Consider the following 26444-nt stretch of genomic DNA (forward strand, 5'->3'; position numbering starts at 1 on the left):
ATTTTTCCTAACAAGAGTCAGGAGTGGGAGGGCCTCAGTACTTACTATGCACCGAAACCCCACAAAACTATGTTTAGTACATAGCTTCATGCTCTTCCTCCATTAGTTACATTTGTTTTAGAGTTCTCTGGCTAGGGCTCAAGTGAACAGAGCTGAACTCGGTAACTGGCCCCTTCTACTTTGTGCTACAGGAACAAATGGATGCTGGCTCTTGCTCAAAGCTGGTGAAGGAGCCTCTGCCGAGCAGTAAGGGACTCTGCAAAGAGCTTGTCTGTGGTGACAAGAGCTCACTGCACAGAGTTTCCAAAATCTCTGACCATCACAGCAGCTATCAAAATGAATCATATTTCTACTTTCAATAATGGAACAAATGCTCGTTGCCTTAGACTTTAATTAGCTTTCTCTCCTGTTTGGGTTAATAGCTAGACAGAGCAGCGAGGGGCTTCTTCCTGTAGCCCACCTCACAGCATTCTCTGGGAGCAGATGTCATGACTGTCTTGCCTATAGACGTTCAACACACACGTATGTTCAAATAAACACACGAGCACTTGGAAACAGCATGAACAGTGCCAGCCAAGGCACTGTTTGCCAGACAGGAATTTTTAGACTCTATTATTGCTATAACAAAGTGCTCGCTAACAATAAGACTTACTAGTTATTCTCTCTAGTATCATCCCAGTTTTACAGTTCCTCCTTTTTTTCATAGTTCAAGGCAGCAACTGAATTAAGAAAAAGGACCCTTTCCCCCTAAAAAAAAAATCCAGGGATAGAGACCAGAAGCAGAGTGCTTTGCCTGGCAAGTGTGAAGTCTTCTGTTAAATCACCAATAAAAAAAAAAAAAAAAAAAAATCAGTGGGGTGAGAGCCTCGCATCATCATTCTCCCATCATAAAAAGCTACAGGCTAAAAGCTCCCCATTCTAATCACCTCTCCTCCTGCCTCTGCCCTGCCACCAACCTCTGCCTCCATATTTCAGTTCATGGAAAGTTAGGGCCAGAGATCCTCCGGCAGCATAAGGAAGGATCACATCTCCCACTGATGCCGGGGTGTGGGGCCGTGTCTAGCACCACCAAGGAGCAAGGTCAAGGCCTGAACAGACCACTGCAATTCAGTGTATGCAGGAGCAGAGCTAGGTCTCAGATCCTCTGAGGGAGCAAACACCTTCATGGCTACTTCATCCATTAGACAAGGAAGACTAGGATTGAGTGAGCCCAGTAAGAAAACCCTCCAAGTTTCTAGAAAGCGTACTTCCCTTTAATTGTTTCACATGCTTTCTCCTTGGGGATGCCCCAAGTGAAGAAGCCAAAGGATAGATCCCAAGAAAACCAAGGTCTGTGGGTAGCAATCTCTAATAATTTCTCTTCTTGGATTATTCAAAATCCTTCCATCTGCTCATCTCTTGAAATTGGGATGAATTCTTCAAGTGTGAAGAGTCTTTCAGACAAAGGGGCTTCAGCTTTGAGTTGCCTCACCATGGAAGAAATCTAAGATCCTCAATATTTGATCCCTCAACTCAGTTTTAGGGTTTAGAGCTGTCACTGTCTGGGATTGGGAGGAAGTTCTAGATAACCCTGAACTCCTTACAATACTGCATGGTTATCCAACCCAAACTGTACACCCAGGGCCACAGTCAGAGACCTAAAGCACCTAGAGCTACCCAGAGCCCAGCCCCTGAGCACTGTGACAGTATCGATGAGAGGCAAGGCTGAGCAGACACCAGATCTCCCCAAGACTCCAGGCTCCATGCTCTTGTTGGATATGATGGGAATGTCTCCAAGTGCATCAAAATGCTTAGTCATGGCTACTGGGTTTCAACTCTTCAGGGGGAAGGAAGGAAAGGGTGGTAGAAGCCCCCCCGCCCAGGCTCTGCACTCAACCACATTGGGATGTCCTGCCCATAGTTCAGGTTTATAAACTTATGGCATTTAAAACCCCTGGGAGGATCATGCCTTGGGAATTAAAAAGCATGTGTAGGAAACTTCAGGCACAGGGAGTTTCATCAGCCTTTAACAGTTCTACTTTTGTAGCTACCTGGTCTGGGGCTGTGGACAGATATGGTTTGGGGCACTCAATCCTAACTTAGAAGAGCATCACAGAAGAGCAATGTAGTCATGAAGCACTTCACTGTAAAACCTGAAATTCTATACATGTATAGAGTAAAATAAAAGCTTGTCATTTTTCTTGGAAAAGTTCAAGCAAAACAATATATAAAATATTATATAATATATAATGTACATATTTATTATTATGAAATTTCACTATACTTAACCATTTTCAAATGCAGCCTTTGGCTTTAAAAATTCTTACTGAACTACCATAACCACTTCCAAGGTCCAAGCAGTACAAACTAACCTTAGAAAAATAATTATGGACCACAGAAATCCCCTACACTTTCCCACTTGCATCCCAGGCTCCAAAATTGTTGTCTGGGATCAAGGCTGCCTGCTGAGAGAACAAAATGCTCCACAGGACCATAACACACATGATCAGAAGAATCATTTTACCACAGGACAATTCGGGGGCATCGCCAGAAGCCCCATAAATTCCACAACAGGAACACTCAATGCCCTTCCAAGAGAACAGAACCTGCAGTTTCCAAAAGGACAGGAGACTCCACACCCATTTTTGCCTCTGTGGAATTCCCTCCATATAGGGCATTTCAAGGGGAAATCCCTGAAGGCAGGAAAGAGCATGTGTGCTTCATCCTGCGTGTTTCACTAGTCCCCAGGAGTGAACACCAGGGCACAGCCCTGTCTTAAGAAGGACAACATGACCAGGTCCTCACGACATCCAGGTCCAGCAAGTGCCTTCTGGCTCTGGAGCCTCCACAGCCTGTGGGATTAAGAAGGCCTAGTTTTGTTCTCCAAAGCCCCAGCCAGGAGAAACTCAACAGTAATCCTGCTGCTGCTGGGAGGAGGGGTTGGACAAAGAGACTTCCCAGCAGCCATTCCGGTTCCAGAGAGCCTTTTGCATAACCAGCATAAACTAGTGCATCTGCACAGAATCCTATTTCTGTGAGCCTAATAATATTTTTAAACATGCTGGAGGTGGAAACGCCATGAAAGAGGTCTGTGTGGAATCATTCTATAAAGAGAATTTGCTGCTTAAAAATAATATATTTATATCATTCCTAAATTATTTCCCTCAAAAACATGCCTGCTTTCGGAGCTGGAGGTGTATCTCATCGGTAGACTGCTTGCTTAGCGTGCTCAAAGCCCTAGGTTCAATCCCCAGCTCTGGAAAAATGCCCAGTTTCTTCTATATGCTGCACAGATCGTGGACGGCATAGAGTTGGCGAAGCTGAGCGAGAACTAACTGGTTTACCTGAAACATTGGGTAGGTCAAGAATGTCTCCAGCATCCTCCCCTCACAGGCAGGGTTGGCTTCATACTGTTTTAAGAGCTTGTCAAAGTCTCTGTTTTGCTTACAGTTGGCAAGTACTTGGAGGCTGTACTGGTGATTACGCACGAATTCTTGATAAATGTTCAGCATGGGCAGCAAAATGTCAAATAGGTCAGCTGGAAGACAGAAGAAAACATGACAGTTGCTGGAAGACAGAAGAAAACATGGCAGTTGCTGGAAGACAGAAGGAAACATGGCAGTTGCCCTTGGTGCTTGGTGACTTACTGTGAAAAGTGCCTTCCAGCACCATATAGCTCAGGGCCCTACTTGTCCTGCCTGGAGGACAGACTGGGGAGGATTTTCCCTACAGCATAATGTGACTCCAGCCTCCCCACTCTCTATGACAGCCCAGGGTAAAGCATCAGCAGGCAGCTACAGAGACATGGTCTGGTGCATCAAGCAGATTCCCAGTGTCTAAGGAAACTCTTAAGTCAGCAGTGAAGTTTAGGTGGTCCAGGCTGACTATCACATACTGTAACTCTAACATTCAAGAAGACCTCTATATCCTTAAAGAGCGACTTACCTAAAATCAAAGTAGGCCAATTTGCCAGCCTTGCCTTTAGTCCTTGATGGAATATTTCATGAAGAAACATGATCGTTTCACTATAAAAAATAGAAAAACAGTACCATTTAATAACATTAGGTACTGCTTCTGTGAGAAGCCCAACATTCGCTTAGCCTTACCATATTTATGTGGTATGCTGGCCTCATAGGCCTCCAAACTATGTACTGCATGGACTACTACCTGCCTCAGACAGGAATTTCTCTGTTAGCTCAGAAACCCAAAGGAGACCAAGATGAACCGCAAAGTCAGGAGATGAGGAAGCTCCCAATCTGCTTCAGGGTCCTATTCGTGGTCCCATGCTCTTAAGCGTGACATTTTTAGGAGAGCTTTACTTTCCCAGCCCTTCCAACAAACCCTAAGCAGAGGATTTCCTGTATTAAGAGAGGGACTGCTCTTTCCTACACTGAAACCCAGCTAATGAATGCACTCACCTTCATATTTCGTACCTGAGTTAGAGAAAAACGTTAAACAAGTGTTGTACATAATTGGGAGCATTACATTTTCTTAAGTGTAAGCTCTGCTGAGATTCAAGATAATTGGCCTGCCTTGGCTTCACTTCAAAGACAAGGGAATCTAAACAGCAGCCAGGACAACAGACACCATGTATGGCCACCCATTAAAAATGTCCCTCAATTCTCCATCGAGGGCTAGGTATGGTACACAGTGGCTGGTCTGTGCACAGCGCCCACAGCCTCAGCCACCAGTCACGAGGTCTAACATTTACATTCTGAACGTAAACAGTGTTCTCCTGGCCCTTAGTGATCTAGATCAAGCAGTCTCATGGAAGCAACTCATGGGGCTGCTGAAACCAAGGGCCACCCGCCTGGATGCTCACTGTCAGAGGGTGTGGTTCACAGTCTTACCCACGTTGCCAGCCACACATGCTTGGACAGCTGTGGCCAAAATGCCAACTGCACTGCCTGAAGGAGACTGAGGGCGAGAACAACTTCAAAGCAACCCCCTCCCCACTGTTTTGACTTTTGAGTCATGTCAGTAATTACTGTCTCAAAAACAAATAAATAATTGGGAAGCCTCCCTTCCTCCACTTCTTCCTCTGTTTCATTTTTCTCCACAGCATTGATCATTGGATAATATACAACATATTTTCATTTAATCACTGTTCATTTGTGTTCTCACGTCAAAATATAAATGTCACAAAGGCAGTCATTTTCTGCCTTGTCTACTTATTGGTCTTCAGCAAAAAGGGCACTGCAAATGCTTACTGCAGAGCTAAAATCAAGGATTCTCTCTTCGTATTAGTGTGTATGCTTGCCTCCAGCCCTCCCTCCGGCTCTCTTTCTCTCTCTCTCTCTGTCTCTCTCTCTCTCTCTCTCTCGATGAGGTTTCTCTGTGACGCCCTGGCAGTCCTGGAACTTGCTCTGTAGACCAGGCTGGCCTGCAACTCAGAGATCCACCGGCCTCTGCCTCCAGAGCACCCGGATTAAAGCTGTGCGCCACCACCTGTCTTCGTAACAGGAGAACCACAAAGGTGAATCTGTGAGACCCAATCTTTTCAGACAGCAGTAGGGATGTTTTTCAGGAAATCCTAATGAGTTATTACGAAACTGTTCATTTATGCAAAGGCAAACCTGTTGAGAAAAATACTGCTGACGTCATCATGGCGAATGGGGGGCTTCTTGGAGCTGGCTGCCATCCGCAGGGGCCTGAGGAAACCGTTGACCAGGATGTAGAGCTGGTGCACGTACTCCGACTCGGCTTCCACCATGGCGAACACTATCTGGTTTCTCTTCCTCATGCTCTCGGCGTGCGGAGAACAGATGTAGTCCTGCACGATGCTCTTCCACTTCCTCCTGCACAGCCATCCTCTCATGAAGCTCTGAACCTGCAGAATGAGGAAGGGAAGGAGCCCGGGATGGGAGATGAGATTTGCTGTCAAACCGGGAGCGAGCGCATACCTCATGAATCTTTCAAATGCCACCTTTAGGATGACACGGTGATGCTTTCAATACAATGAGCAACAGCAAGCTTTCTTCAAATAGCAGGAAAAAAATGACTTTAAACATTTTATCTTTTTCTGAGGTTCACAAATTTCTACAATAACTTAAATGCATTAGGCTTATCTTATATAGACACTAGAATATTCTACTAATAATAATATTTCAAAACTTAGCTAATATATTTAAATAATAAAGGTTTAATTTTAACAATAAAGAATCCTATACATTTTTGTTTCTGGTTAAAAAGTAATACAAAATTTATCATCTTAATAAATTTTTAAGTGTAAAAGCTTAATTTTTTTAAGTGTAATATTGGCGTCTTACACATGCCAGGCAAGTGCTCCACTATTGAGCTATATTCCCAGGCCCATCTTTTAGAAAATGATTTTATCATTTCTTTGTTTGTGAGTGTGTGAGTTTATGTACACATCATGTATATGCAGGAGCCCAAAGAAGCCAGAAGAGAGCCTTGCATCCCCTCAACTGGAGTCACAGACGGCTATAAGGCACCGTGGGTGCTGGGGACCAGTCGTGGTTCTCTGCAGGAGCTGGAAGACCTCCTAACCACAGGACCATCTCTCCAACCTCGTCTTAACAACTCTCATCTACACATTTCATTATTGTTGGGGTATTCAATATTTGCAAGATCTCTGCTCTGCTGTATTGAAACTCTGAACCTGTTAATGAACAACTCCATAGATATTTCCTGGTCCTGGAAACTACCAGTCTACTTTCTGCTTTGTGACTTTAACTCTAAATGGATTCTTCCACTATTTATCTTTCTACCACTGACTAATTTAGTTTCCTACAGTGTCTTCAAGGTTCAGCCATGTTGAAGACTGTGCCAGGATGTCTGGGTGTTTTAAGGGTGATGTGCGTGAATGTTACACGTTTGTCTTACTCGTATCTGGGGGGGTTATGTTTGCTCCCACCTCTTAGCTGTTCTGAACAGTGCTGCTATGAGCACGACTATGTCAATATCTCCTCAACATGAAGCTCATTTTGTCATTTTTTTTCTGAAATATACTCAGAAATAGAATCGCTGGAAAGTGCAGTATTGAATTTCATCGAAGTCTATTTTTCATTTAACAACCCACATCACGGTTATCCCAGTTTCTTCATATTCTTGCCAAAGCATATCATTTTCTTCTTGATTTTGTTTACAAACCTAGTGAGTGAGGCACTGGCTCTGTGGGTGTGGCTTGAACTTCTCGTGTGCTAGCTGACCATTGTGAAACACTGCGAATAGTGTTCTATTCAACTACTTTGCCCATTTTAAACCAGCTAATTTTATTTTGTGTTGATGCTGTATCTTGTTTCGCTTTGCTTATTTAAGCCTAAAAAATAAGTGTTGAAATCAGCTCATCCAATCACTCCTACAGATGAGCAATCTGAGGTCTCAGATAAGCTACGTGGTTGGGAAAGCTGCAAGCAGAGTCAGTGTCTTTGCATGGCTCCTTCCTTAAACTCTTTTCAGCTGTGTGGGCAAGACATATATTAGCCATTTGCTATGATAAACAAATTTTAAAAAATAATTTAACATAAAAACTTTTTATAGAAGCATCATATAGCCCTTAAAATGGATCTGAATTTCCTGTCCATAATAGAAAAACTGACAAATCTGAAAAAGTGCATTAGCTTGTGTGGTTTGGCCAAACATTTGCTGAATATCTCTTAAATGTCCAGGTAACTGTGAAACACTGAGAAAAAAAATCTATATATTATCATCTTTCACTCAAAAGCTCTGTCACTAACCAGCAGGGCTACCTTGAACTCCAATTCTCTGTCCTCAGAATGGACCCCCAAATAAAAAGTCCTCTATAAATAAAAAAAATACAGGATATGTAATTAAGATGTGGCAATTTAGAGATGACAGATTCTATAAGGAGGCATATTTCAGAGTCACACATTAATAAAAGCTTTAATTCCCTAACTGATCCCATTAGTATGATTTTTATCTATTCAACATTCTTTTTTTAAATCTTTCAGTCACATGACATAAATTATCAGGCATTTAATTTTGCCACACTTAAGGTACTGCCACACGCCTTCTAATTTTGACACTACAGCATTGGTTTCCATACAGCTATTAAAGTTGGCATACTCAAACAATAAAAATTAAGCACATTTCAATAGAATTGAATGAAGATCTATGCATACTATTTTGAGAATTCTAAAGAACATTTTTGTGAATTATAAGCAATTTTAAGTTGTGATCTCCTAAAAGCTACATTTTACCAAGATTAGAGGATATAAGTGGATATGTTTGTAAACATCCTTTTCCACATACACCATTTATACGTTTTGGGACATAAGAATAATAAAGTTAGTTTTTAAATATTAACAAGTTCAAAAAAGGTTTAAAGTTGTTTCTTCAGAGCACAACAAAGGTTCAAAACGGTGCGTTTTTTCTTTTATTATTGTCTTATTTAATAGAAGTAGTTTTGGAAAATACAACTCAATTAAAATTTGTGTTAAGTAAAAATCTTTATATTCACTTTGGCAGGTGTTCCCTGATGAACAATAGTTGCCTTGTTTATTTACTAATAGGTCAGCTCCTATAACAAGGCTGAAACTTGGATATTATTAAGATCCTTGTTTACATTTAACTGCATGCTATGAAAAGAAAACCAATTGCATTAGTCTTGGAATGCAATGTCACAAACCAGGTTCAAATAAAAGATTCTGATGTCAAGAAAATAATAGTTTTATTTTACTTTTTTATTTCTTAAATTGAAAATGTTCAACTCAACCCAAAGAATCTATTCCAAATTCTGAGCCACATTTGGTTAAAGTTTGTTACAGCAGCAGGAAATAATTATCTAATACAGAAATACAATTTCTCCCCAACCATGAATATGACAAAATCAGTACTTCCTTAACCCAATAGAGAACACTGCTGTCTCGATGTGTGTTTGTAGCATTCTTCTCAGGGTCTAGAAAGGAAGTTCTAGAATTGGAAAGAAATATCTGGCTAAAATTTTCCAGACCAGTGTGGATCCCAATGAAGGGACAGTCTGGGTGCTATCAGAAACACCAAGGCTGTTCGCAGCTGAGGGACCTAGTAACAACGCCATCACCACAGAGCAGACAGCTGGTCACCGTTCTCCCAGAAGCCTCCCTCCTCCTACCTTCTTAATCTTCTTGATGTCTGGATCCTCATCCTCTTGATGGCTGTGGTAAGGGCGCATCCGTTCCTTGGTTTTATTAAGAGCAACAATCTGTAACACAAGACAGGTCCAGTTCGGGATTTGGAGAATGGCCTCTTACTTTCAAGACACAGAAGTTTTGCTTTCAAAGACTTCCAGAAACCTTCACTGGATGCATCCTCTCCTCCCCTGGTGCTAAGATGCAGGGACTCTGAGTCTTACTCCAAGCCTGGTGTTTTGAGTGCTGACAGGAAGTGCTGCACTTAGGAGATCTGCCTTAGGAGAAATACTAGCCCAGAATTTAGTGCTGACAAACCAGGCCATGGTCTCCTCAGAACCTTCCTTGAAGGCAGCTGCCATGAAGCCCTGTAGTCTCCACAGACAGAGACATTCAACTCAAAGCTCTTGTGATAAGCCTGTGGCCTTTGAAGTGCATATCCCATGCTCCTTCTGTATCTCCTTGGGAAAATGGTGGGTACTATGGCAACCTCAGAGCCTTGGGGTTAGTAGAAGCCATCTGAAAAGGGTTATTTCAAAGAAGCAGAAAGGACTGTAAAAACCTGGGTCTTTTTGCTAACATCCACCTCGTGTGACATGTAAGGGAGAATCTAAAACCAAGTGGCTTCTTGCCTTGACAGCAGTACCTCAATCTAGTTTTGCCTCAATCATGGTTCATATGAATTTAAACAGAACCATTGAGAAGCCAGTACTGGAAATGTCAGAAGAGCATAACTGCCCCCTGTGACCTGTCTTTGGATCTTGTCCCCCAAACCAAATACACTCTACCTCCACTTTCTAGGAGACAATGGGAAGATAATAGAATAGGAAATAATTTCTGCCAAGCAGCCACAAAAGGCATACCTGCCACTGACAGCGTCTCGCTGCAGTTTATATTCTGACTAAAGCAGAACACAGTGAGGACAGATAAACACACACAAGCAAGTACTGGGGAGAGCCTCCTGGGGCTGAGTTCTTCTCGTGGTGTTAATACCAACCTGCTCCAGTCAGTAGACAGTATGCTGGGGCAAAGAAAGAACACAATCATTTTGTTTCAAATTACAGTGCCTGATATAGTCTTTTAAAATGCAGGTTTGTTAAGTTTTCTGTTGCTGTTCTCACTGCGTCGACTATCAGGGTTACACAGACGAGGCTGACAAGTCTAATGATGCACTGAACTCTCGGCAACTCATCATCCCTAGAGTCGTTCTTGCGTCCCTGCCGGAGCCAGCTGCGCTGCGCTCCATACTGGGGACGAACCTGAGAACAGCAGGCGAACCCTACACAGTGAGCCACAGGGAGGTGTACGTGGATGAAAAAGAAAACGTCTGACAAGACAGTGGCCAAAGCGAAGGAGCCTGTCAGCAAGGATCCACAACTACCTCCTGGACCCCATAGCCTTCTTTAAATTGAAGAGACACAAATGCACATCTGCTTAGAACAGAGAGGAGCATCTAGTCCTCATTCTTCCTCCATTCTTCCAGTTACTGCATGCTCTCTGTGAGCACCCACCTGACAGCCTGGAAGACAGAGATGGAGACCTGGGGCAGAAGAGGACCCAGGCTCAGTGCCACGGCAATAGATTCAAAGACTACCTACACTGTCACTTAACAGTAACATCACTGTGGGGTTCCCCAGAAGTGCACACTGAGGCAATAGGGATCAACAGAGAGTCAGAAATGCCCCATAGTCAATTAATGTCTTCTTGTTTGTCCCAAATGTGCTTTTCCGCAGAAGGAAAAGCCTTTAGATGGTAAATAAGTAAAGTATTTCTGAATTCTCTTCTGGTCCTTCCTTGGTTATCATTTTGGGCTTTAACTAGACTCACAGTTGCTACTTCAAGAGTCTGTCTGAAGACTGTTAAGTATATGCTGTGTTTCTGATTTAATGGATGGCATGAGGGACACAAATAACAACGGAAGACAGTGCATTTATCGCGGTAGCTGCTCTATTATAGCAGCAGTTTACCTAACCTGAAGCAGACAATGGATTCACATCTAGACCAGCAGCCCCGTCATTCATCTGTTGATAGCAGAAGAACTCAGCATGAGATTAAATTTTTCTCCTGAATATGCAACAGATAATCACAAGGAAGTGACAGTAGACAGGAAACAGTGCGACAGAATCTTCAACTGGGAAATACCTCTGATTTAAGCCTTTCAATTTCGGTATCTTGATCTTCAAGCTGATGTCGGAGTTGGTTAGCGGCAATTTTTTCTGTCTCCACAATCTGAACCAGATGAATGTACTTCTGCATTAACACTTCCCTCTCAATCAAAATGTCCGCATAACTTAGGAGAAAAATCACACGGTCAGTGAACTGTTGCTTTATCACAATTTCGCATAGCATAGCGCACACACATTTAAAAAGGGATCCACAAATGTTGTTAGACTAGTTCTACCTTATAAACTATCCTAAATCAAACAGTTGACATCTTACTTATATAGAGTTTCAGTATTAGCATCTTATATATCTCCAACAAAGAAGCTATTTAATGTTGGCTGCCCCCCCCCCACAATTTTAACATGACCGTGAGAAAAGCTACAAAGGACTTCTGAAAGATTCTATTATGAAAGGAGTATGTCTTCTTTGAAGAAGAGACTGAAGTGTTTTTGAATTGATGCCAGAGGTCTTCCAGGATGATATTCACAGTATTCTACAGAGCACAATATTAACCTGTGATAGTGATCCTCTATCAACCAAAATGAATGGTACAACCCTGAGAACAGGAACTGCTCAGGAGGAACTATATGGCTCTCCTAGAGACCACCAGCTTTATGGAACTCTTTGTGGAGTACATACCATCCACTACTCTGTTCTGAAAGTGAGCGTAAGTCACACATGTGATAGGGAAAGTTAAACCTGTGTCAATTTCTTCAGCTAAACATGGTAAGGAGAAAATCTGCTCTTAGTTTTCATTGGTAATGCAACGTTGAGGCACCTGAAATGTGATACAATGTCCAGGTGCCTGGAGTACAATGCAATGGTAAGCTACCTGGAATCTTGCACCAGATCCTCTTATAGCTTGATAACAGTAATGATTAACATGACACTACTTGTTGGGTGTATAGTATATATCATGCATTTTCTCATTGCATCCTGCTTACAATGCAAGAGGTGGGATTAGTGATCCCAATCAATAAAAGAAGAATTTGGTTCTCAGAGTGCATATTGGCCCCAGTTCGGACAGCTGGTAAGTGGCAACATTAGGACCAAATCAAGTCTGTTTGACCTGATTCCATGTTATTAGCCACATGCCAAAATCCCTCCAGAGGCGTCTGCCAAATCTTTAGGCTCCTTGCCTTTTCTTTGGGACTTTGACCTGCTGCAGCCATGTTTGTATTCTAAAACCTCCCTGAAGACCATGGTGAGCAAACCTAAGAAGAGGTTCCTGATGCAAGCTATGCCAACTAGAATCTCTCTTCACAGACTCTCGTTTTCTTTACTTTAAGTGACAGGATATGGACCTGGAAACTCAGGCTGCCTTTGTTGGGAAGCCCAGCTCAACCACCTCATCCCAAAGTGATGACAGCAAGTCTGCTGAGGCAGAAAAGCATATGCAGGTGTCAGAAAAGCAAGCACGAACAAGCAGATGTCTGAGACAAAAAGGTGACAGCTGCCCAGGTTTCCACGGGCTTCCATGACACCTGACTACATTGTCACCCTGGAGAGAGATAGGTAGCTTGCTGCTAGTAAATTCTCTTTCTAACCCAACCACTTTGAAATAGCATTGTATTCCTTAAGATTCTGATGTCTTAGGGCCATGCCAAAGTCACAACTGTAGCCATGTCATCTGACACCCTCCACACTGACATCATGTGTGCTTGCCTTAAAGAGGATCATGAGTTAGCAGCATTCTCAAGTCATCTGCTCTAAGAAATCACCCTCTGAGCTTAGAAAGAAGGACTATGCACCAGTAAGAAAGTTTAAAGAAGATAGAAGCAGTCACACTCCTCATAAACAAACCTTCCTCTAAAGCAGTGGTTCTCAATCTGTGGGTAATGACCCCATCAGGGGTCAAACAGCCCTTTCAGAGGGGTCGCATATCAGATATCCTGCATATCAAATATTTTCATTAAGATTCACAACAGTAGAAAAACTATGAAGTAGCAATGAAATAATTTTATGGTTGGGGGTCACTACAGCATTAGGAACTGTGTTACAGGGTCACGGCATTAGAAAGGTTGAGATCCACTGCTCTAAAGTGAAGAAGTAGTAACAGAGCATGAGCAACGGAATTGTAAAAATTCTGTCCTTTCCTGTCGATTTTACCAGAGATCTGTGAAAGTGTTTACAAATGTATTAGATCAGCATTAGGGATCAGAATAGTGTTTTGTTTTATTTAAAAAAGAAAAGAAAAGAAAAGAAAAGATATGGAAAGTCCAGGCCAAGATTCAGAGCTGAGCTGTGGAGTCATGACTGACACTGGCTGCCCTTCTTTTCCAAGGTTCCATGGAAATGTTGGAAAATTGACTTGCTCATTTGTTTGCTCTTAATGAACAAAACTCTTACAGTATTGAAAAACACACTGTTAACAGACCAAGTATTTTATGAACTTCAGTGAAAAAAAAAAGGTGAGCAGAATTTATTTGGTGGGAAAATAGTAGGAGAGGAAATGAAAGGTGTAGAACCCCACATGAGAATATGAGATAGCTCTAGCCAGAGTTGGTCCAAAGAAGCACCAAACATAGGATCAGCGAATGCAAGAACAGAAGCTAGCATGGACTCAAGAAGAGGACCTGCAGAATGTCAGGGAGGCACCCTTCTCCACACCCCCAGATCACAGCCCAGGATCTGCTTCTCTGTAGGAACCCTGGCCACCTTCCTAAAGAAGGCTAGGCTAAGGGAGAGAACAGAGCTTAGGTCAGTCCTGACATTCACTAGCGACACAAGGAGAAACCAAAAAAGGTACTTGGCAGTTGAACCATGCAGGAGCACTCTATCATGAAGCAGCTTACCACAAACTCAGCGGCTGGAAACATGTTTATTATGAAGTGTAGCAAAGGGGTGGATGGAACTTCCAAGGTGAGTCCACGAAAGACTCTGGTTCCCATCTCCATTGCCATCTCTTGTGGTCTTTTGATGGTTTTGCTGCCAGCTCCTGCTGGTTTGCTCAGAAGGGAGCCATCTGCCTGGCTGTGCCCTGCTCTATCCAGAGGCTCATGCTGAATAGAAACAGAGGGAGGTCTCTCACCAACAGTCAGCTAGAGACTCAGCTCAGCACAGCACAGAGGGAAGCAAACTCAGCTGGCAGCTACATGACTTAGACAGCAGCAGACCTACCTAACCTATGCATTCAGACGAGTCCACAGACCTGCTCAGTAGCTTCTGAGAAACTTCTGAGGAGAGGCTCAGGTTAATCCTCCGTAAGACAGCTGGCATGCAGAAGCTGTGGTGGATAATGAGTTCCTTCTTGTGTTAATCATTATGGGGTAAACCATTAATCAGCAACAGACAGCAGAGACAGTCCCAAATGAACAAACAGAAAAGCTGCCTCAAGCAGCAAGGGTCATTCTGGTGGCTGAGACACACTATCTTCAGAGAGATAGGAAGGATATTAAGAGTCACAAAGCAAGCAGAGGCTGCCATGGAAATGAAATGATCAGACAGAAAAAAAGGGCTTGGAAACAAAGCCTAATTGCTAAAATTCTACAGGTCAATGAATGTACTAACCCATAAATCAGAAACAGCTGACAAGCAAGCAGAGTGGTTGGAGACCCAGAGTACTGTGACAGGAGGCTGTGTGCAGGAAGTGAGACTCGGGGCTGCGATCATGCGTGTGCTGTGGGATCAAAGGCCAGCTCTAATATGCTGGTGTGTGACATTGCAATGCCCACTGTGCAAATGTGTCTTACTGCTTTTCTTTGCAATTAAAGACTTGGTGGTTCACAATAATGGGGTAGAATGTGCTGTTTCCACACACACAGCAGCATGAATCAAGTCAGGGTCACACATGCTTTCTCCTTCTTGGGAGTCTTTTGAGTTCCTCCCTTCCAGGGCTTCATGAAACACCGGGAGTGATCATTGGCCCTGCTGGGCTGTCCAGCCACACACCTTATTCCTTCGTCTAACTGTGCCGTCAAAACTTCCCACTGTTTTTTGTTTTTTTGTTTTTTAATTTTCAGAATTCACTTAAGGCAAAATTCAAAGACCTGATTGAATTTAGAGAACAGAAATAAATGTGTAAAACTTCACAAAGTGATAATAAATAACAGTAAAAAGCAACAAAAGCTCAGCATCAGAAGAGAGAAAACACAATGAAGAGACACAAAGTGTCTACGTCGAGTTCGCCTTCTTGTAGAGATCAACACAAACTGTGTTGAGTTGATAAATCTGGCAGAGCCTAATTCTGGTATTTTAGGACAAAGCCAACTAACTTAAGAGCCACAAAATATATAAACAGCAGGTACAGAAGGAGCAAAAGATAAAATAGAACAAGAATAAAATGTTTTGTATAACAAATGGATAATATTGCATAAACTTAGACAAAAGTGCTTCATAGAGCATAACAAGCCAATAAGTTTATGAAAAGATATACTATTTCATCGAAAAACTGGAGAAGACCTTTAGAAAAAATGAGCACTCAGTATGAGCAGAAGCAGAGCAGACTGGGCAATCCGGCACAGTGCTCCAGAGCAAGTCATTCCAGAAGACAAGGTCATGAGCACATCAAAGCAGGTGTGGGACATGAGATCTTTTGTCTTAGGGCTTTCATTTCCATAACATAAGTAAAAATATTAGATTTTCATCAAGATGTACAAAGAAACAAGACATCCATTCTTTAAAACAAAAGAGACAGTCTACACATTTGTAAAATGTAAGTGGTTAAACAAGTATAGCATATCAGGAATTACTGGAAGGTATTTAAAATCATGTTTTGAAAATAGTTATGAAGATGAGCATGACTGTGGCTCAGTGATCGAGCACCTGACTCACACACACATGATATCCTAGCTTCTAGCCCCACTGCTGCCAAGCAATAGCTATAAGATAACGTGCACACCGAAGGCCTGCTGATACGTGAGAACGAAAAAAGAAGCTGTGGTTGGTGAACACAGTGTCTTTTACATAGTTTTACACATCTTATCATGCAACTCATGACTCTGGCTCCTACTGATCCACGGTACTCCTACTGGGGCAACCTTTCAACTGTGTCTCACAAACCTCTGTGTAAATCCCACTAGTGGATGAATGTCTCTTCCCAGCCAGACCAACTTTGCATGCTTGACTTCTCTTCGAGATTTTTCTGAGTGTTTCCTACTGTTTCTCGTCTAGGCTATTTCCAACATATACTTTACTTGATTAAAATTTACATTTCCTAGATATTATCCAAGCTTTTTTAATGTATTATTTCTATTTTTTTTTTTCATTTCAATACCTACCTAAAGGAACAAGAAGAAAGCGAGGAGGGAAAGGAAGAGAAGGCGGTTTTATACTGCTGAGGGAAATAAAGTGAAGCTGTATAAGTCAACATAATAAAAGCAAAACTGAAAACCCATCATCTGTGCAATGCCAACATATAGCATGTTTACAGAACAGTGGTGTGTGACAATAATAATCCAAACCCAAACACCACTACTCCACACAGGAGAAAGGGGGCACTCAGATGAAGCCTGGACGAGCCCAGAGAAGAGCTATGGTACAGAACCATAGTCTTTTGTTGTTTCTATAGAGGGCAGAATGTATGTCACTTTGCAAGAGGTTACTACATGCTGATCCTGCTTACTTAGTTCAAGTGTGTGGAGGGAACTGTAGCAAAACCCAAGATGGAGCACTTTAGTAAAAGTCCCTAAGGAAAAATTCCAACCCCACACTTCTGGGGAATCTCAGGTTTATAGGGAAGATGGTTTAGAATCAGCATGCCTTGTCCCAAGAGTCTTGATGTCTTCGGGCAGGAGAAGAATCCAGTCCCAGAAGGCAGCAGCACAGTGTCCGACGAAGAAACTTTTGAATCCTGGTGGCTGTAGCCTTGTCTACACAAGGTCAGGCCTCCTGCTCTAGTCTGCATCTTGACTGTCCCTTAAAGGCTCATGTATGAAAGGCTAGGTCTCAGACTGCTGTCTCTATGAGGTAGTAAGAACCTGGCTTTTGAAGGGGATTGAGGGACCTTAGTCTTCTTACCATTCCTTTTTCCCCTTGTGTCCTTGAGGTGAACCACTTTGCTCTACCTCATACCCTTGCTGCAGCTTGCTGCCTCACCATGAGCCCCAGGGAGCAAGCAGGAACAAACAATCATAGGCCAGAACATCTGAGATAGCGAGCCAAACTACAGCTTCTTTCTTTGCAACAACTGTCTGGGAATGTGTTCCACTGATCCAAAGCAGTCCAACCAGTGCCCAGCTTTCCTCGTGGTCACTCAGCTTCAATGGACTACCTTCTACACTCTCTGACTCTTCCATTCTCTCATCACTATCGCCACTGCACTGGCATCAGTAGTTCTTAGGAACCACTTTGGCATGAGGTCTGGCACTACTATCCCACCAATCTCTCTCTGACAGGTTCCTTGCTTCTCAGCTCTCCTCTTTGCAGTCATTGGCAACTTGAATGACAAGAAAATAACAAGAGAAACAACTATAAAGATGAACCCTCCTTTTCTAACACTGTTCCTTTCCAGTTCACAGTTACAGTCCATAATTTAAATGTTGCACTTTGGGCTGAGTGAAGGTTTTGTCAATAATCCTTTCTAAAGCATAATTCAACCGAAAAACAGACAAAGTAGTGACAAAAGAAAACACAGCAGAAAGACAGTGATGCTAAAGCTATTAAGGCTGAGATGAAGAAGGTTTAAGGCACACCTCTAAAAGTGAATGTGCTGGGAAGTGTAATGTCTGTTGGAAGGACTCCTTGTAAAACAAAATGACAGAAAGGAGTGTTGGTAAGGATTTGGAAAACTCAAAACCCTCATCTATTTCTGGAGAGAAATAGCCCAGTCCCTAGGAACGATACTTTGGTAGTTCCTCAAAATATTGATCACAGTTACCATTCAGCCTACTATTCTTATAAGTACACATCCAAGAGAATTTAAAATGTATCTTGGATACAGATAATAATAACAGCATTATTCATAATGGGGAAAAACATATATTCATAAACTGAGGACTACATGGACAAAATATAATGCATCCACAGTTCAGACACAAAAAGCAACTAAGTGCTAAAAGAACTGATAGATTAGCACAACTTGGTTGGGCCTTGAAATGTTATTGGGGGGAATAATCTAGAAGCCAGGCATGGGCGGTTTACTTTTATCTAAAATGTCCAGATAGGAAAATCTATTAATAAAGCAGATTACTAGCTGTCTAGGGGTAAGGGGTTCAGGGCAGAGGGGAAAGGACAGCTGTTTATTTTTATACGTTGAAACTGGAATTAGTGTTGAGATTGTGAAACCTTATAAATATTCTTAATTGTATAATTTCAGATGAGAGATTTTGTAGTATATCAAATATAAGCCAATTAAATAAAAAAATTAATAATCTGAAATTATTTCCCTCTGAGGTAATATATTTTGATTGGATCATAATTCAAAAACTTTGAAAAAAAACACAGGTAACTAAAAGACAAAAAAATAGTGCAGGTGATTAACAATGACTAGAACAGAAAGATAACTAACTCATCATGCAAAAACTTGTAAGATCAGATAGAACATGGGAAAACATTAATACAAAATGAGGAAAGGATATGAAATGACAATTCCCATAGGAAACATAAATAAAAATAGATGGTAGCAAAAATGGTCAATCTCACAAATGTCCAAGGAAATGTTCTTTCCAATAAGATACCATTTTTACTCATCAATATAATAAGAATTTTTTTAAAGTGATCCCATATTTCTCCTGCCTTGGTGAGACAGATTGAAATGGCATACACATTTCTGAAAAGTAACTGGGCACCATGCCAAGAGCAGGAAACAAGAGAGGAGCAGAGCACAGTTTGCTTTGAAGACATCAGGCCAACAGAGAGAAATAGGCACATAAGCAAGTCAATGCAAGGATGTCTTTGTGGCCTTTTGAGAAATAGGAGGCTGTAACAAAGTCAGACAAAGGTGTGGCCAGTCAGTCCTTCCTGGAAGAAGATGGCAGGAGTCAGGAAAGATGGTACAGGTCATTGAGATCTCTGCCCTGAAAGAAAAGTTTGTGTGGGTAAGACTGGAAGGGACCATCCAGCACTTCAAAATTCCTACTTGAGTGTTTTACCTGGAACCTAAGGGAGGAGGTGACATAAAAAGCTTGAAATTTTCAACTTGGGAAAAACCTTATGTTGACTGGCTCACTGTACTCCAGAACTCAGAGGATTGGATCAAGTAAGAATATATATCAGTTAAAATAATACACATTTTCATTCCTTCAAGCAACTCAGGGAACTATGATGCAAGCCCTTCTTCTCTTGCATATTAAAATTTTTATGTTTTTTTTAATGAAAATTTGTCAACATAATCCACCATATAAACAAACTGAAAAAAAAAACACATTAGATGCTGAAAAGCCTTTGACAAAATCCAACACCCCTTCATGATAAAAGTCTTGGCAAAATCAGGGATAGAAGGTACATACCTAAACATAATAAAAGCAATTTACAGCAAGCAGATAGCCAACATCAAATGAAATGGAGAGAAACTTAAAGCAATTCCACTAAAATCAGGGATAAGACAGGTTGCTCACTCTCTTTGTATCTATTCATTATAGTACTTGAAGTCCTAGCTAGAGCAACTAAAGGAGATCAAGGGGATACAAATTGGACAGAAAAAAAAAATCAAAGTATTACTATTTGCAGACGATATGATAGTATGCATAACTGATCCCAAAAATTGTACCAAAGAACTCCTATAGCTGATAAACACCTTCAATGAAGGAGCTGGATACAAAGTTAGTAAGACCCGGAGGGGACAGGAGCTCCACAAGGAGAGCAACAGATCCAAAAAATCTGGGCACATGGGTCTTCCATGAAACCGATAGTCCAACCAAGTACCATGCATGGAGATAACCCAGAACCCCTGCACAGATATACTCCATGACAGTTCAGTCTCCTAGTGGGTTCCATAGTAATGGGAACAGGGACTGTCTCTGACATGAACTGATTGGCCTGCTCTTTAATCACCTCCCCCTGAGAGGGGAGCAGCTTTACCAGGCCACAGAGGAAGACAATGCAGCCACTCCTGATGAGACCTAACAAACTAGGATCAGAAGGAAGGAAAAGAAGACCTCCCCTACCAGTGGACTTGGGGAAGAGCATGCGTGGAGAAGGAGGAGGAAGGGAGAGATTGGGAGGGGAAGAGCAAGGGAACTACAGGGAGGATACAAAGTAAATAAAGTGTAATTAATAAAAAATTTAAAATAAAGAAGAAAAAATAATAATAAAAATCAGCTTGAGACCCATTCCATGAGAGGGAGCTCACTCCTGATACTGTTAATGATATTCTGCTATACTTGCAAACAGGAGCCTACCATAATCATCATCAGAGAGGCCTTATCCAGAAACTGATGGAAATAGATGCAGAGACCCAAAGCCAAACATTAGGCAGATCTTAGGGAATCCAGCAGAAGAGCGGGAGAAAGGATTAGAGGAGCCAGAGAGGTCATGGACACTACAATAAAACCTACAAAATCAACTAACCTGGGCCCACGGGGGCTCACAGAGATGAACCACTAATTAGGGAGCCTGCATGGGACTGACTTAGGTGCTCTGCAGCTGTGATACAGTTGTGTAGTTTTGTCTTCAAGTAGAATGCCTAACAGTGGGAGCAGGGGCTGTCTCTGACTATGTTGCCTGCCTTTTATTTTGTCCTACTGAGCTGTTTCATCTAGCCTCAATAGGAGAGGATGCACCTAGTCTTACTGCAACTTGATATGCCAGAGCTGGTTAATACCCTCCCCTTTTCTGAAGAAAAATGGAGGAAGAATGGATGGGGCTGAGCTGGAGAAATGGCTCAGCAGTTAAGAGGACCTAACTGTCTGTAACTCCTGTTCCAGGGGATCCAATACCCTCACATAGACATGCATGCAGTCAAACACCAATGTACATACAAAAGTGGATGGAGTGAGGAGAGATGAGGGAAAGGTCTGGGAGGAGAGGAGGGAGAAGAAACTGCAGTTGGGATGTAAAGTAAATAATCAATTAAAATATGCTTTTAAACTCTTGATAATAAGAAGTTAATTGAATAAAATATCTTAAATCAGTAGTAAATATTGAGGCTCTTTCAGCTGATTAAATGTTCTTATAAAGAACACTATGGTAACCATGTGGTAACCATGTGGGGATAGTGACCGCAGAACACTGGGGAGAGGGTGGGTGAGGTGGCTCAGCAGTCAGCATTCATACCTTGACCTGGGAAAACTGCCCCAGACATGGACAGCAGTAGAGACTTGTGACAATCCACAAGTTGGATTCGTGGATGACTCACTGGATGTGAAGAGTGAGTATAGGAAGAAGGATGCCATGCTGATGTCTTGAGTGGCTGAGTTCTGTAGGAAGAAAGGTAGTAGGAGCCACTGAATGCAAACCATGAGTTTGATTTCAAGCATCAAGGAGGAGGATGCGCAGGAGATGACACACAGAGAGTCCAACATAGAAAATACACATTTGTGAACTTCTACACGGAATGGAGGCAAAGTATCTTGCTGGTTAAGTGAATATGCTTTGGAGTTGCCCCGACCTGTTTTGAAATCTAGTTCTGACATGTACTATGTTGGTGACCTTAAGACCAATAGAATGGAGACCACCACGTATCTACTGATCATTAAATCAAAAGAAGTGCATGGTCCACTAGGCAGAAAAGGGTGGCTTTACACACTTAGGGTGAGTCTCGGGGTAGATGCCAAAAGAGTTAGATGAAGACACATGTCAACAAAAGGCTACAGAGAAGAACAAGCCCAAGAGTACATTAAAGCTTTTTCCCCCCAGAAAAATAGATTAAGGTTTAGCTGAAAGAAAGATTTAAGTCTCTGCTTATCTTGTTAGGGAATGACGAGGTAAAGGAAAGGGTCAGGCAGGTCAAGGCCTTGCCATGCACCACCTAACAGCTTCCTGAAATGGGTACATCTGCCAATTACTTTTCCCATTCAACACTCTCTCCTCAAAGCAAGCCTGAAATCCTGGCATGAGACACACATGGAGAGGAGGAAAGAGGACAGAGGTGCAGATTTGAGCAGATCTTCATGTGAAAAAAATCAGAAAACCAGCCAAAGGCAGTAGGAGAGTCTCCAACACCAAATATGCAAGCTACAGATCAGCACTAGGGCAAAATACAACAGTCTCTGCATCTCCAAGTTCACTGTCTCTGGATCTCAACCCAAACCTAGACCTCTTCTCAGGACAGGCCTTATCCTCTTGTGGTCGATGTCTACTCATTCGCTCATGACTTACATGCCACAAGCCGGGTGGATCACAGGAACCAACCAATTTACCTTCCTTATGATCCATTTCACCTTCAGTTCCCTTTCCTGGCAAATCCACAACTGCTCCACAAACTTGCACTAATTCATAATTTCTTCTTCTTCTAAGCTAGAGGGCAAAAGATGTATTAGGTGCCATCTTGGTCTAATATTGTTGACATTCAGATGGCCAAAAGGCAACTGGTAGGTGCCCACCCACCTCTGAACTACCTTATCCCTCAGTTCCTAATTGCCAGAGTCCAGATCCTGTGGCCCTTGTGTTGAAGCCAAGATGGAAAGAGCTCAAAAAGAGTGCATTGTGTCCTCTCTGAGACCAAGGACATCTTACTCCTGAGGATCTGAAGACTCAGTGTCCCAGCAGGTAAAACACTAAATAGATATCATGTTAGCCAAGAAGGCTTCAGGGTCTGAATAGTCTTACATATTCAACTACTTCAATCAAGTCTGACATATATGGCTAAGAAAATAAAGAAAGAACATCAGTTACTGGTACTGCTCAAGTTCTATCCCCAAGTGGCAAATCATTTATAACCATAGACTTAAGTGTTATGAAAATGCTCTGGCTTCAACTTACACAAACCAAAAGAGTCTAAGTAGCAGCTTCCCACAGTCCATGTCATAACACATGTGGAATGAATTCGTGTGTTAGTGTTCTACAATTATCATGTTGAGCAAATGTGTGCAACACTTTACACCAACATTCCTGGACTGAGTCAAAGTTTCAAGCTGAAATGCTCATTCCAATGGTATTATTTTCTGGATCAGGCATAGAGAAAGAAATATGTAATTGAACTTTTCAGAAAATGATCCAAAGATTCTCTAAAGGCAAACTGTGGCAAGGAGACTACTCTGACACAAGAACCAACACAAAGGTATGACTCTCAAGGAACATTAAGAAAGTGCTTCCAGACTTAGGGAGAGGGGGCCAAGATGGCGGCACCAGGAGACCACCGTGTCTGAGAAGCAGGACAACACACTCCGTGCAGTGACCAGGAGACTGAACTCTGGGCCCTAAAACAACAGCGAGCGATCTTGTTTCCCAGGTGAGGGGAGGCTCCCACGGCGTGGGAATCGGTCAGGTCCACTCTCTGCTGCCCAGCCAGACCCGGAAGAGAACCCGGCTAATGCGGGCTTTGGGTCTCCGGGCTGGTGCCTCAAGCCTGCTTGTGCCGATCAGTTTCCCAGGCTGAGGTGGGCACAAGGGTCCCTGAGGCTGGGAGTCCCAGTCACAAAAAAAAACCCACGGGGAAGGAAAGTTGCCAGACTGGTCACGGATCACCCAGTCTTGCCGTGGAAGGTCTCTCCTACCACGGCGGGTACCTGCCGCCATCATAACTGAGCTCCCACCGCGGGCGGATAGCAGCTGCGCGCCCAGCTCAAAATCCCTACTCCCTCTTCGGAGGAGGCAGGAGGCATCCAGCAGAATCTGCCACAGACCACATTGTCTGTACCCCAACCCGAGATCGGGGCTGAGAAAACCCAATCCTTTCGGGCACCCCCCCCCCAAACGTCGCCATCACCCTGCCGCAGCAGAGAAGGATAAAGAGGCGCACAGCGGCTTCACAGTGCCGGAACTCCAGTGCTTCCGGCCGCTCCTAGCAAACAAACTACAGCTCGGGATCTGGGACTGTGGTCATTCTACACGTCCTGAGATTCTCCTGGATCCAGCACAATAAGGTCTAGCAGCAAGTTCTATCACCGGCGCCCCCCTCCCCGACACCTGGCAGAGAAACGCCAGCTCAGGGCTCAGGATCCGACTGAGAAGCCCCAACCCCTGCTGGCACTCCCCTGAGAGCACCTCCATAAGCTTGCCCTAGCAGAGGAGAAGGTCAGAGGGGAAGGACAGAGAGGCAGCCTGCCAAGGACACAGCACCCTCTCTCCAGCTCACCCAGCGGCCCCTAGCAGAGAAACCCAAGCTCTGGATCTGAGGACACTCAACCCTACCCGGTACTCTCTTGGGATCAGCAAACATAGATTCTACCGCTAGGCTGCTTCTGGCAGAGAGATCTGGGTCCGGGATCTGGGATTGAGTACACTCATCCTAACTCTTTCCCGAGCCACCCAGGGACCAGTCAACATAACCCCTCCTGGCAGAGGGAAAGGACAAAGAGGCAGCACACAGGAAAGGTGGACACTGAGTCCTGCGGCCACAGTGTCACAGAGCTGACTGATAGCCTACCCATGCACTTCCGCAGCAGGACCAAAACAGAAAGTAGTGAGCAAGGGGAACTCCTGTGCATTCCAACTGGTCCTGCAAGAGAGTGAGTGAGCCTTCTAGGGAGAGATTGCCCCAGACCCAGGGCCTCTCCACAGAAGCAACCAGACGAGATCCCTGCCACCCACACCCCTAGTGTGGGCATCATAGGGATTCTTGGGATAGCAACCCCAACATTGAAGCCTCTGCCTTGCGGGTCCACCAGGGTAATCCAGGCAAACAATCCCTGGATCTCAGTCAGAACTGCGTAATAGTGGCTTGCAGGCCACTGCAATAGTCAGAGAATCCGCGCATGCACACTGCGCCTGCTAAAAGCGCACACGAATAGCGCCAGCGTCACATTCCTTACTTAGGCAAAACTGAAAACACAGTGCACACTCCCAAAGCAGTGAACCTCTCTCATCTTCCTGAAAAAACAGTCCAGAAAACAGAAAGAGAGGATCATAGCCCAAACTACAATCTCGAGGAACAACCAGTGAGGATTATAAATAACCAGATGGCTAGAGGCAGACATAAGAACACTCCCAACAAAAATCAGGACATAATGACCTCACCAGCAACCCCACAAAACAATGGACACTTCAATTAACTAGATATACAAGAAAACAACCTCAAAACTATGTTTCTCCAGGTATTAGAGGCCCATAAAGATGAAATGAACAAAGCCCTCAGAGAAATAACCAAAGAAATTGAGACTAACCAAGAGGAAACAAATCGTGCTCTCAGAGAAATGACCACGAAAATTGAGGCAAACAGAGAAGAAATGCACAAAGCTCTCAAAGAAATGTCCACACAAATGAAGGCAAATAAAGAAGAAATAAACAAAGCTCTCTTAGAAATACAGGCAATTATACCCAAAGAAGTAGAGGCACAATTAGTGATACATAGAGAGGAAATGGACAAAAAAATAGAAGCTATCATTGAAAAGCAGGAGTTCACATTCAAACAGATAAAGGAAATGGTGCAAGACATGAAAACAGAATTAGAATCAATAAAGAAAACACAACTAGAGAAAAACCAGGAGCTGGAGAACATAGAGAAAAGATCAGGGACTACAAAGGTAAGCATCACCAACAGAATACAAGAGATGGAAGAAAGAATCTCAGGAGCTGAAGATACACTTGCGGAAATTGACACGTCTCTCAAAGAAAAAATAAAATCAGAAAAGTTCCAAACACAAAACATCCAAGAAATCAAGGACACCATGAAAAGACAAAACCTAAGAATAATAGGAGTAGAAGAAAAAGAAGACATCAGGCTCAAAGGTCCGGAAAATATTTTCAAGAAAAATATAGAAGAAAACTTTCGCAACTTAAACAAGGAGATGGCCATAAACATACAAGAGGCCTACAGAACACCAAGTAGACTAGACCAGAAAAGAAATTCTTCACATCATAGTCAAAACACTGAACCTACAAAACAAAGAAAAAATTCTAAAAGCAGCAAGGGAAAAAGGCCAAGTAACATATGAAGGTAGACCTATCAGAATCACACCAGATTTCTCAACGGAAACTATGAAAGCCAGAAGGGCCTGGACAGAAATCATACAGTCCTTAAGGGACCACAGATTCCAACCCAGACTACTATACCCAGCAAAACTTTCAATCAACATAGACGGAGAATTCAAGATATTCCAAGACAAAACCAAATTTAAACAATATCTACATAGTAACCCAGCTCTACAGAAGTTATTAGAAGGGAAACTCCAAACCAAAGAAAACAACTACATCGAAGGAAACAGAGGAAATAGATAACTACACAACAAAAAA

General features: G+C 42.9%; 1 protein-coding gene across 3 annotated transcripts in view; it reads right to left on the reverse strand.

Annotated features, from left to right (window-relative positions):
- The window catches only part of Rasgrf2 (Ras protein specific guanine nucleotide releasing factor 2), a 218931-nt gene that overhangs the window by 124784 nt on the left and 67703 nt on the right, over positions 1–26444 (reverse strand). For 2 of the 3 annotated variants that reach the window (XM_055625520.1, XM_055625519.1), the window contains exons 3-7: positions 11214–11361; positions 9056–9145; positions 5556–5809; positions 3925–4004; positions 3324–3517 (exon numbers count right to left, since the gene is read on the reverse strand). In XM_055625520.1, the coding sequence (XP_055481495.1) occupies positions 3324–3517; positions 3925–4004; positions 5556–5809; positions 9056–9145; positions 11214–11361 (766 nt within the window). Of the gene's footprint in view, positions 1–3323; positions 3518–3924; positions 4005–5555; positions 5810–9055; positions 9146–11213; positions 11362–14029; positions 14090–26444 lie in introns of those variants that run through there. The other variant, XM_055625521.1, reaches the window with a different exon arrangement.

The sequence above is a fragment of the Psammomys obesus genome, unplaced genomic scaffold, assembly GCF_907164565.1.
Source record: "Psammomys obesus unplaced genomic scaffold, mPsaObe1.curated_primary_1811, whole genome shotgun sequence".
Taxonomy (NCBI): Eukaryota; Metazoa; Chordata; class Mammalia; order Rodentia; family Muridae; genus Psammomys; species Psammomys obesus.